General features: G+C 44.3%; 1 protein-coding gene across 2 annotated transcripts; it reads left to right on the top strand.

The window, feature by feature from the left end:
- The first annotated feature begins 2,945 nt into the window (after positions 1-2,945).
- Positions 2,946-11,363, top strand: kank1b (KN motif and ankyrin repeat domains 1b). Of its 2 annotated transcripts, none has more exons than XM_076013408.1 (10): positions 2,946-3,439; positions 4,290-6,755; positions 7,273-7,425; positions 7,884-7,986; positions 8,086-8,265; positions 8,836-8,923; positions 9,658-9,877; positions 9,972-10,114; positions 10,423-10,623; positions 10,977-11,363. In XM_076013408.1, the coding sequence occupies exons 1-10, from the start codon at positions 3,406-3,408 to the stop codon at positions 11,100-11,102; spliced, it is 3,714 nt and encodes a 1,237-aa protein (XP_075869523.1). In that variant the 5' UTR covers positions 2,946-3,405; the 3' UTR covers positions 11,103-11,363. The 2 variants fall into 2 exon arrangements, with proteins under 2 accessions (XP_075869523.1, XP_075869522.1); XM_076013407.1 differs by having other exon boundaries at positions 2,946-3,463.
- Positions 11,364-13,089: the final 1,726 nt, after the last annotated feature.

The raw sequence follows: 13,089 nt of genomic DNA, 5'->3' as shown, positions 1-13,089 counted from the left end.
AGCAGGGACCTAAAGTTAAAAAGTGAACTTCAGAGTCAAGATAAGGGGGTGTGGGACCTACTGGACCAATCAAAAGTGCCGTTCCTCGTGGCGAGGGGTTGGTTCAGCCGCTTCAGCCGTGGGTTTAAAGAGCAAAGTGCAAAGGTCGTGAATTGTTCGAGCTGTTTTTTTGTTTTATTGAGACAATGCATTTCTTTCACCAACTTATAAGAAAAGTCATTGAAGCAGCTCTAGATAACTTTTCCACCATAAAATTATGATTCTGATCTCAGTAAAGCGGTAGATAACCGATTAATAGGATCAATGGTGCCGCCTCGGCAGTGTGTGTGTGTGTGTGTGTGTGGGGGGGGGGGGTGCCGGCTGGAACTGCACTGCGTAACTTTCAAGCACGACCCGACACGCCGGACGAACCACTATACTGCAACGTCACACATTTATTTAGAGGCAGTTTTACATACGACTATTACCCAATAATTAACCTCGATGAAAGACCAAGTAATAAAAGTGTGGAATGTTTGCGACGACGTTATTGTCAATGTCTGTTTTGCATTTCATGCAACACATACGAGCGCTGCAGCGTTCCCACTTAAACATTGCTTTAAAATGCACTTGAACCAGGCTGACACTACTGGTGGAACACTTCTCTGCATGCTCTATCAAAAAGTACAAAGTTCATGGGAATAACAGTCCGTGTCCTCCGTTTGGGGTTTTATGCAATACCTTTCAATTGAATGTGTCCTCGTGAAGCAGCATTTACAGCGTACAAACAGACAGAGTGTTTCTGTGCCATCTCCGCTTGCACCCTAATCAGTTTATACCTCTCTTTGTCTGAGCCTGCAAAACCTGAAGAGACAAAGCAGATAATATAAAACTACAGGTTGAACTTTGAACTGAAAAGTCAGGGGCAGAATTGATAGCAGTCCCCAGCGTGATGTCATGCATGGTGGTCAAAGTTTTCCAGGTTAGTTAAAAGAAATCTGCTACTTTTCATAACAGTTCAAATCTAGTTTTTGAAATTTGCAAGTAGTTTTTTTTTTTTTTTTTAATTGATTGCAAGCCAATCCTGAAAGATGTTCTGCTACTTTTTATAATTGCAATCCCAAAAGATTAAGATTAAATGACTTTATAAGCAATTACAGAAGATGGACATCATTACCAGAACCATGCTTACAAATATATTCCGTAAAGAAAATAAAAAGTGCAACAATTTTTACTTCTTCTCTGTGTCCACATGATGGCACTACGCACGCCTGTTCTTTTTAGTGTGTGTTTCACTCCAGTTGGCTGTCCGGGACCTTCCTCTTCTTGCCTCCTACAAAAAAAAGTCTTCAAAAACTTGGTACCTTTGCCATTGTCAACACACAGAAGTGTTGAAGTGTGTGCGCTGTGTAGTTGGATTCTCACAAGAGGGTGCAGGGCAGACAACCAAAGACACTTGCACCAGCTCAGCCAGGTGTCTGTTTGAGTTTTTCTTCTTTTTAATCAAAGAAAAAGTGAGTTTAGATGAAACAGCAACATGTTTAAAAAGTTGCTTCCTCATAAGATAACAGCAAATTCACTCTGAGTCCTAATCCTAATGCCATTGTCTGTACGTAGCTACAATATTTCCAAAATCAAGGGGAAAGGTGAACTCAAAGCGTAATTCCCTCGCTGTTAAACGGCGTACTTTATTCAGAGGAAGAAAGCACATCATTAATATTTCATGCAGTGCTCCTCATCACCTGACTGACTCCCCTGCACACCGGCTGGCCATGTTGACAGCTCTGTGCTCATGCGCAGCGGCCACTTGACTTACTGCAGACTCTGGATGCCTTACAACAAGCTGAGCACATAAAAGAAAAACACTGAGGAGCCTAATGTGGGCAAACCTACATCCCTGCAGTTTGACCAGTTGTGGGTTTTGTTTCTATCATTTCTACTCCATAAACATCAGGAAAAGTCACCGTCTCCTGCAGTACCGGTGAGTGGCAACTCCACACACTTGCTGGAATGGAAAGATGAACAATGAAAGCTCATTAGACTCGCTTCTAGTTTTACTTCAGGGGAAGGAAAAGAAGTTTCTTTTTCTACTGGCATTGTGTCAATTGTCTTGCATTTATCCTAAGTGGCCACTAGGTGTCAGTCTTAAGCGCCCAACATGCGTTCCCTTAAAAGATAATCTACTGCAACGTTCTGCACCAGGGGTACTGAACACAAAACATTTATGTATATAAATATTATTATTTGGCCTTTTACAATACAGTGCTTTAATATTTTAAATAAATTTAGTTAATGAAAAAGAGTAACGTTTTGTTTCCTGGAGATATGTTTTTGCCAAAAGAACAATAAAAGGAGGACAGGATGTGTTACATTGGGCAACAACTACAACGTGTTGTTTTTTCCCCCAGCTACTACTGAAGCAAGTCCTTGTCATATAAATCAGAGCACACAGACCAATTGAATTTTCTGGCAAAGTAGTGTTCCCCCTTCTTGCAAATAGCAAAACCATGACATTATCCAAAATGGAAAACACAACAAAAAGCAATGCTATTCATTATAAATGGCCACAGCTAAATAATGGATGGTTGAAGGGAATTAGTAATCGCCTTTTAAGCCATTCTTGATTGTTTTCTCACCAAATAAAAACAACATCTCTATGAGGTTTTAATGCAAATGTGTGTTTCACATTCTTCATAGATAACTACTACTTTGGTTGAGGTTTTTAGTATAATAGATATACTGTCGGTGTGAATATTCATAAATGGATTCTGAAGATGTTGGTGTGGAACACTTTACACCAACATTCTAATGCTGTGAATGCTGCTTTCAGTATGACATCTCTAGTCATCAGGCTGCGGTGTTGCATCTGCACTCGAATATCTGTTTTGCATTTATGTGAGCTTTGTTTTTCTGATAACACCTTGTCCGTCACTTTGCATAAGCATTTGAAACCATTTTCAAATGGCAATGCGATTCATAACTAGTAGGAAATTTGAGGGAGGACAACTCTATAGCACGCTCATTAAACCCAAGCCTCTGTTTTTGTTCCTGCAAAAAGAAAACTCTCTCTTTCAACCCTGCACACACTGAGAACAGAGGGTGCTTACTAATGAGAAACTGATATGGCATTACAATGCAGCCAGTCACTGCGATGCAGCATTAACTATATGTCATAGCCCGGTGTAGCATTTCCTTTATGCAAGCATCCAAAGGGAGGCTGCTATTGACTGCTGGACCCAGGCTGAATTAGAAAAAAATCTGTTGCCACATTCATGCGGGAGGACAGATCGTGCGCAGATACAGCAATTGCACAGAGAATGGCAACGTTTTTGTACCTCTTTTTTTTGTGTTTTTAGACATACTGGAAATTCAAGGTCAACATAAAAGGCTCACTCCAACACGCTCCAATCTGTGGGGATCACATTCATGGCTCGAGGTTGCATGCAAAGGAATGTGTCAGGTAATCATTGCTGTATTTTTCTTGGTAAGTTTGGGCGTCGGACTAAAAGTTTTGTCTTCTGCAAGAAATGGTTGAGTTTATCTTGATTTAAGAACAACACCTTTTCTTAGAGTGGTAAATAGGCAAATTTGGTCTTTGTTTTTTGTGCGTTGACTCGCTGAACGCGCTCCTGAACTTGCTGAAATAGATGTCTGTGGTTGAGCAAACTCCCCAAGAGTATACGGTTGGGCGTTCGGAGGGAAATTCGCAGCATAATTACAGAGTAGGTGAAGGCCATGCAGACAGACGTACCATTTGGAGAGAAGTGAACACTGAAAACACTCTGTGCACAATTGTAATATTCTCCTCGTCCCTCCTCTCGTGGGATAGGCTCAGGGAGCACATATATATAGTAAAAAAAAAAATACCCAAAACATTTGGTTGTGATGTATGGAAGGCTCTGGGCTGGACGCTGTCTGATGAGCATGTGAGATAAGGGTAAGGAGACTGCTGGAAACGCTGAGAGATTGCATGAAGAAGATAAGTTTTTTGCAAGATGCTGAGATTGTACACTGTATAGTGTTTAAGTATTGTATTTTGTATTGTGTTTACTGTGGAGTTAACTTATACGTGTCAGAAACAATTGCATGCGTGGACTAAAGTCTTAAGTCTCAAATTTGAGAGAGTACGAAGCATTAAAAACACACACGCGCACGCACACGCGCACACACACACACACACACACACACACACACACACACACACACACACACACAGAAAATTTGTTTTGAGATGCCAGAACCAGCTGACGGACTATTTCTTTGACATTTGCCGGAGCTCTAACCTCTGAATTATCCCCTTGTTGCAATAGGTCAAATTTCTGAAGACTGGATTTCTGATTCCGTCGGAACTAACCACAGATACCACTCAGAGTTTAACTACCTCAAGTTTGTGGACGATTTTCAACAGGGCGACACCATTAAGCGATTAAGCATTAAGAGGAGGCCCAGGGCGGCCTTTAATAATGCTGACAAAAATCCAAATGGCCAATGGCATTCTGCGGAGTCCTTGTCAACATCCAGCAGTGACGACACAAGGCTACTTGGTATGCTCTCCTCTACAACCAAAGAACGGCCTCCTCTGCCTCCACAGCATAGTGCCTCGTTGGACAGCAAAACCTCTAGAAATGAAAGACCGGCAGAACCAGCAGTGTCTCAAATTCCCAATGAGTCGAAGCCTCAGCCTGCGGCACGATCGCTGCCGTCGCAAAGACAGAGCACCCAAAAAGCCTTGGATCAGGATGTAACAAACCAGACTCCACCTCAGCCCCACCCTCGTCGACGGCTTGCCAGCTTTGGAGGCATGAGTTCACCTGGGTCCTTATCCCCCTTCACTGGGCTCAGCGCATATAACCAGAACAATAATGGAAATAAACCTACCGGTCCAGCGAGTGAATCGGATTGCGGCCTCAGCAACTCCCTTGGTAGCAGGGGAAGCACTGGGTGCCTCAAGTTAAGTCCAGAGAGCTCTGGCAGAAGCACCCCAGTTTCCAGTCTGGGACCAATGCACCTCCAGCATGTCCGTGACCAGATGGTCATCGCTCTGCAGAAACTTAAAGAGCTGGAGGAGCAGGTGAAAATCATCCCTATCCTCCAAGTAAAAATCTCAGTACTGCGGGAGGAAAAGAGACAGCTGGCGTCTCAGCTCAAGACTCAGAATGACGATGAAGACATGATTGATACAGTCTCGAAGAGCATGGATAACTCTGAAAGGTCTGACACTGGGAAGAATGTAATTGGCAGTGGCGACAGCGATCTCAAGGAGATCAAGGAACTGAATGAGGAGATGCCAGCTCTGGAAGAAACTGTCGAGGGTGGAAATTTGGAAACATGTCATAGAAATGGTCATGTTAAGCCAGGCGACGTTGGGGCTGACAAAAATTTGGATAGATCTCTGTCTAAGCCCCAAAAGAAAAACAAATATGTCTGCACTGACAGGTTGGAGATGAAGTCCATTGGAACAGAGGGATCTGAAGGCAATCTTGGAATTTACAAAGAGCGGGAAGCAGAGCTTGACGCCCAACAACTGATAATCAGTGCCTTGAGGGAGCGAATTCGTCACTTGGAAGCAGAACTGAAAGAATCTGCACTCCAGACAGAAATGAGTCGTCTCAAACTGGAGCTTCATACTGCAGGGACGAGGAACCGAAGCGACAAGGCCTCCTCTGCCAGAACATTTACGGACAGTAACACCATAAGCCAGGGCGTAGGTAATCACACAGAGTATCGAGATGCCAGCACGGGGCACATTGTAGAAGTGAGAACAACAGGGACATGCTGTTACATGCCTGAAAATAAGGATGTTTGCACAGGACCAGACATACCCATGAGCAACTGGGTGGTGAGGGAGAGAGTTGAGGCGGTGGAAAAAGGAGTAGGGAACCATATCTTTACCAACACTCAAGGAGTTGGGATGGAGACAAAGTTGTGCGATGCCGAAACCAACACAGAATCACCGGTGGAAAATCTGGACCGAAAGAAAGGAAAAATCAATTGCAATTCAGTGGCCTGTGGGGACTGTTCCGTTGATGTAATAATCTACGAGGCAAAGGACACGGTTTCCCTAGGTTTTGCACCAAACCAAGTCAGCGGAGTCAGTCAAGGAACCATGGCCTCGCCCCACACGGCTTCTCAGCATACCAACACCTTATCCAGCACAGTGTCTCGCTTCACCAACACCAGACACGCCTTCAACGCAGACTCCAGCACAAACACCACCCAAAGCTCCAAGGACAAGCACACCAACACAACTCAGGCCATCACCCGGACAGCATCAGTGGGCACCAAGTTCAGGGAAATGAGGTGCACTCCAGAGACCTGCACAAGTCTGCTTGCAAGTGCCTTAAAACAAGCACAAGGGACAGTCACAAAGGTGACCAAAGACACTGGTGTTGGATTCACCAACGTCAATGACAATTTCCTGGTTGGACTTAAAACCCGTAACATGGCTTCCGGACCTTCGCATTTGCCTGACCCACTGAAGACGAGGAGTATCGGCGTAGGAGAGGGGAGGATACGAGACTTGACAGTGTTGTCCAGTAAATCCAGCCAGAAGACCCAACAGCCTCCACAGGCCCAGTGGGAGCCTGAACTGAACCATTACATAGAAAAGATGCACCGACTTTTAAAAGAGCATGGGGACCTTCTCACCGAGAACTGCACTCACCACGGGGACCGGTGCAAAGAACAAGAGAGTCTCAGCCCCGGACTGCCCAGCACCAGCAAGGGAGCAGCCCAAGAAGGAACAGAAAGTCGTCCTCCAGATGTTCAATCGCCAGGTAATGGTGAGGGAATTTTTTTTCAAGGTGCCTTTTCATATAAACGGATTAGTTGCACTCCTTCGTCTGCGAAGTAATAACTGAAATACAAAGCAATTCTTTAAAATACGATAGAACTTCACTCATCCCACGTGTCTTTGCAGGGAGTCATAGTGTTTTGCCATCGTGCTGATTATATAGAACCTTCCCTTCTCCACAAGCTTATTGCCACAAAGCTACATTAATAAAGTTACTCATCTGTTACTGTAGGATGATAGGCACCAAAACAATTTCCTCTCTTGTTAGATTTTAGAGAGAAGAGAGGAGAACAAAGCCATCAAAGTTATATGCTGTAAACAGTTGGCTGAATACTGACAACTGTATTTCTCGAGAACTATTTGGGATAATCAATCCAGTATACAAAAATATGGTCCTTCTAAATTTTGATTCAATCAAGTTTCAGATTATGTTCGCTCAATTTGTCTTAGTTCTTCTTAAGTAAGTCCAGATCTTGCAAATGTTCTCTCTCTTTTTACAGTGAGCAGAAAGTTTCTGTCTCCTTTTCAACTTTCTGATGAGCCCTCAAAGTCTGACAAAGCAAGCCCAGAAATGAGTCGAGACGGGGGCAATGATTCCGAGGTTAAGAGGATGATCCAGATGTTAGAGCAACAAACAAGCTCAGCTCTGCAAGGTAATTCTGCATCTAAATATTGAAATGCATGTCACATTTCATCCACGTGAGCTTTAGATGTTAGCTAGGAAAGAATTTTGTGATGGCCAGTGTCTAAAAATACTGGACTCCCAGACAACTGCCTGGGCCCTGCTGAACACTCTGTTAGGTGGGGAGGAAGTGGCTGCCTTTGGCTTGGCAGGCTTCACTTTCTGTGGGATACAATTGCAATGTTTGGAATGATATCTGGTTTGGAAGGCATCTTAAAATGCATTCCAGCTTGTGGCTCAGGGTCCAAAATTGAACGGCTTCATGGGAGGAGCCGGCATCCATGGAAGCCGTCTCTCTTCAACACAATACATTAAACATTGTGCAAACAAATGAAAGCCCCATTATAACACCCATGTGTCTTGTCTGCATTGTTTTTTGTTGACTTGTCTTTGTCTTTCTATGCATTTGCTGCACCGCACCACGCTCAGACAAATCTGCCAACATCCTGCAGTCAGTCATAAAAATACCAAATAGTGAGCAAAGCTGCAGCAGCAACAGGAAGAACATGAAGTTCTTGAGGGCGACCACAGGGTAATCAGCTACTGTCTAATCACATCCAACCGCAAGACCCAGCCTCTGTTCTTTCATTGACAAGCTTCCTGTCCTTTCTGTCCTATTGTATGTGCTCAGGCTGGTCCCAGTGTCATCCAGCAAGCTCTCGGCAAGTGAGAGGGTGATTTCTGAAGAAGGAGACAAGAGAGGACGGAAAAAGATTAGAGAAGCCATCCACGATGGAATGCAAACCAAAAAAGTCAAAACTGTCTCCAACAAAGGAGTGAAAGGCACCGCGAAACCGCAAACACAGCAACGGTAAGTGCTCACTTTCGATCCTGGCAAATCTAAATTGAAGATAATTCAAGAATTTTAAAAGCCCACTTTGTTACAAATGAGGATCCATTAGCATGAAACGGAATCCAAACATGTAAAAGTGGGTCAGGAAGATAAGTTATATTAAAGGTCTTACATTTAGGTTATGAGTGGGTCTGATCATAAGGAGGCGGCCACACAGAGTATGTTCTACAGTAGCACAACACAACACAGCTATATCTGCTCAGAATTATTGTTTTTTTTTCTTTCTTTATCCGGACATTTTTGATTTCACCCTGGTAATTCCGAGCACTTGGAACGCAGGAACCCAGATTCTTCGGGACACTGGGTGCACAGGGAATATTGCCGACCTTCTGAAAAAGGTTGAAGATCACATGAGATGAGAAATGTTTTCTGCCAAGTGCTTCCCCGCAGTCACATGGAACTAAATGCTGCACAGTGGGAATTTAAAAGAGAAAGTTTTGCCACTGCTCTTTCTTTACATTATTGTTTGGACATTGCATTGATTGGATTTGCACAGCGTAATCGGTGGCATTTGTGAACCTGTTTTAGGTGTAAACTGAGTGACAAGATGTTTTCTGCCTGTCAAGCCTTAAAGACTCATCTCAACGATGCCACGGTTCTGTCCAGCAAGGAAATGGTATGTTCTTAGTAAGAGAGGCATTCAAATCACTGTCTCTGTCCCTGTGTGTGTGTGTGCGTGTGTGTTTAATGGCATGCCTTTAGATGGGTGTGTTTAAATGTGTTGTTTAGATGGACCTAAGTGCCGTCCAAAGTTGCGCTGATGTCTGTCTTTAGTGAAATTCTCCCGTAGATTCTTTTTTCTCCCTCACCAGCCTTTGAACTGGCTACATTATGAAAGCTACGATGCTGAAAGAACTCTTTTGTTGAGTAAATAACAGCCGTCTTTGCGTAGAATGCCGTTGGGATTTTAAACATGAGCTTTCCCACCGTGACGTCTTTGCCGACGCCCCTGTAATCGCTCGATGCTCCTGTCTATTTACAATGAACCCTAGAATTGCTTGTCATTGAAGCAGTTCAACATTATGAAACATGTGTTGCCCATTGACTGTCTAAAGAGATTGATGGAGCTTCATAAAAAAATGGAGGCCAGTGTAGAAATACCAAAAACCTGCATTCTACTGTTGAGCCAGTAGGAACCGCCAAAGTCGGTTGCAAAAAGACTAAACGTGGCTTTGTTTTTTTTTTATGTCAATTTTGATCATTTGGTAACTGATTTGAGTAAAAACAGCCATTACGTTGTGGGAGGGACTACAGTGTCATAGCCAACTGCAGTCAGCCTGCTTTCTTTTTGAAGTCAGCTTCAGGACAGCCGTCAACTAATGCGTCTGTTTGCCGTGTTGTGGTTTGCAGCACGACTGTCTACAAAGCCTCCAGCAGGAGTGGTTCTCCGTGTCCAGCCAAAAGTCCGCTGACGCCGACACGGTGGAGGACTACTTGTCCACTTTTCGTATCATTTCGCAATCCGTGCTGCAGCACATAGCCAACATGACCGACGGCAACGGCAACACGGCTCTGCACTACAGCGTCTCCCACTCCAACTTCGGCATCGTCAGGAAACTGCTGGACGCAGGTCAACGCTGTAGCTCGCCAGCTCTCGTGCACTCAGATCGGGCGCTCTTTAGATTTCACTCCCAAAACCTTTTCTTTCTCCTTCATTCCTGCAGAGGTTTGCGCCGTCAATCACCAGAACAAAGCGGGCTACACGCCCATCATGCTGGCTGCCCTCTCGGCCGTGGACCGCCCAGAGGACATGAGGGTCGTGCAGAAGCTCTTTGCAAAGGGAGACGTCAATGCCAAGGCCAGTCAGGTCAGTCTGTCCGCCCCTGCCCACTGTAGGAGTACCAGCAGTTATGATTCAATACTTTTATTTTATATGAGTGAACGTTTGATCACTCTTGTCACGTGGCTCGTGGTGGAATAGTTCTTAGCCAATTATGTCGCCTGGACAACATCTTTAATATATTCTATTTAACAGCTCCGTCTACAATCAGTCCACAAAATCAACATTTATTAAGTAACTAATTAGTTACTAATGATAACAACTATCGTTCAGCAATTATTCAAAGTGTTTTAAGCTGTTCTCGGCACAAGTGTGTTTCCTGTGCTGCCGCCTAGGCCGGTCAGACCGCGCTGATGCTAGCGGTTAGCCACGGTAGGACGGCCATGGTGCAGTCCCTCCTGGGACGCGGCGCGGACGTCAACCTCCGGGACGACGAGGGCTCCACGGCGCTGATGTGCGCGAGCGAGCACGGCCACGCCGACATGGTCAGGCTGCTGCTGTCTCAACCCGACTGTGACACAACCCTGACGGACAACGTACGTGACCCCCCCACCACCACCACCACCACCACCACCCAGCCCCCAGGCCCTCGGTTCTGGAAATGATCCCTTTGTGATGTCATAAAGAGCACTGCTACCTCTATATTTTGACAACTTAACCAGCACTTTTAAACATGTTGGAAGGTAGAAAATAGACGGTTTTACCCCAAAGAATCAAAAGCGATCACCAAGCAAACACTGATCACTTTGCAGGAGGCCATTTTTGGGGTAACTAATCGTTTAAGGCTGCTGCACAGGTGTACACAATGAAACAACAAAAGAATCTGCGTGAGCCTTTGTTTCCAAATGCAAAATCTGTTGCTCATCGTGTGCGGACCTTGTGTTCGCAGGAGGACAGCACCGCCCTGTCCATCGCGCTGGAGGCGGGACACAACGACATCGCTGTGCTGCTCTACGCGCACGCCAACTTCTCCAAAGGACAGACGGGGACGTCTGGGTCACGAGTTTCTCACTGACTTCAAAGTGAAACTTTAATCTGTTCTATCTAAACCTGGATGTGTTGTTATTAGCCACATGACGGTAATGCTGGATTAGCATGTGAATAACTTTGTTCTGTGTACAATGTAGCGTTTATCAGATAGTTAATGTCTAACAGGTTCTGTAAGACATGTAAACTTGGTACTTATCTTATGTTAAATTTGAAATTATTGTTAAAAATTTTGTGTATAAGTCAAATTTACCAAATGCTGAGTGTATTAATTACATATTAAAGAGTAATAGATTTAAAGTGGTGTGTGTCTTTTACAGGGCTTACCTCCACTGTTAAGCTTAAAAGGCTCCTCCTCCTAAAGTGAGACATCCACACACAAAGGACAAAAGGTGCAATACACAACCAAAAGCAAAATAACCATCGTGTAAAGGTTTTTTAGGTACTATATAGCATCCATCTTTAAAGATGCTACTTCGCACCTCAATCAATATACTATGCGTACACTATATGCAGGACCATGTAAAAAGGTTGCAATACAGAACCAAATATACTTCTATATACAGTATATAGCATCACTGGAAGCACCGCAACCAACCAATAGTACGTCAATCACCCTAAAAAACACACACACAACCCAGAGAACCACTGAAGAACCAGTGAGGAACCACTGAAGAACCACTAAAGAACCACTGAGGAACTGCTCAAGAGATATATAGAATCATATAAAACTCAAAAAACACTGAAGAACCAGTGAGGAACCAGTGAGGAACCACTGAAGAACCACTGAAGGTACTACATAGCACCTCATGCGACTCAAAGAACCCTTGATGGACCAGTGAAGGACTGTGATTGTTCCGTGGAACTGACACAGAGAACCCTCAACCGCGTATGTTTCGCTTCAGCTTCCCAGTTGGATTTTGATCTTCTTCGCTGCGAACGCCTTTTCCTCATCCCTTTCACCTCTATGCTTATTGTCCTCCCTGTCTTTCCTGGATTATTGATCAAAGACCTCTTTGCTCAGCGCGCGCTCGCACCCCCGGCCAATTAAAAGGGAATTCATTAGCCTGGAATGAACCATAAATAATATATCAAACATTTACGGTAACCTTTGCGTTAGGGGAAAGTTGAGGCTGTTTGATGAATGTCTGCCACGCCAGGGAACGCATTAGCACAGTGATAGCATTAAACGTGGGACCGTGAATAAAATAAACAACACATTCATTCTGAATCCGTCCTGCAACTGAGACTCTCACTCTTTGAATTTTATATTTTTATACTTTTAATCCATTAAGGAGGATCAGAAAATAATGTTTTTGCCTAATCTCTTGAATTTACAATTATCGATTGATTGAAGTGTTGTTCCGTTGGAGGCTCGCTATGCAAGGATTTCATTTAAAAGAGAATTCTTTTTTTTCTTTTTTTTTCAGCATTATTGTTCCGTGAGACTCGACTGAAAGCTCGGCGCGCTCGGCTAAGAGCTCGCTCAGTCGTTTACCCGCAATAAAATACAACGATATACCAGATCCGACATCACAATTTGCAGTTACCATGGTAACAGTGGCGCAGGAGAGAGAGGTTCCCTGAATACAATGCTCATAATACTAATAATCTTTATCGCAGCGGGGCCATCCAGCCGTCTTATTAATTGCAGTGGCACTCAAAGCAGGATATTGACCAATGAGAAACGACTATTTTCTTATTTGGTCAGAGAAAAAAGTGAACTAGCATATGAATGTAGCTGCTAGGGTTTCAGTCGCATTTACATACAACAAATGTCAGCGTGTTGCTGTGTGGATGCAGCAACTTCTTCACATCTGCCGGCCAATGGCTTACAATCCCGTGCAGGCGAGGCGTCACACTGCCTCCTTCACTTTCCCTGTTTGGTTGCAACTGTCGCCATGGAACCGACACCGCTGAGTCACGTGAGGGCATGGCAACCAATCAGAGCAGAGGAGGAGACGAGAAGGAAAAAAGTCGGACAAAAGTAGGACAAGGGATGTGGAGGGAAGTCA

Source organism: Nelusetta ayraudi, unplaced genomic scaffold, assembly GCF_046127955.1.
Source record: "Nelusetta ayraudi isolate G7.1 ecotype Tasmania unplaced genomic scaffold, CSIRO-AGI_Nayr_v1 ptg000147l, whole genome shotgun sequence".
In the NCBI taxonomy this organism is placed as follows: Eukaryota; Metazoa; Chordata; class Actinopteri; order Tetraodontiformes; family Monacanthidae; genus Nelusetta; species Nelusetta ayraudi.
This window is presented reverse-complemented; position numbering and strand designations above follow the sequence as displayed.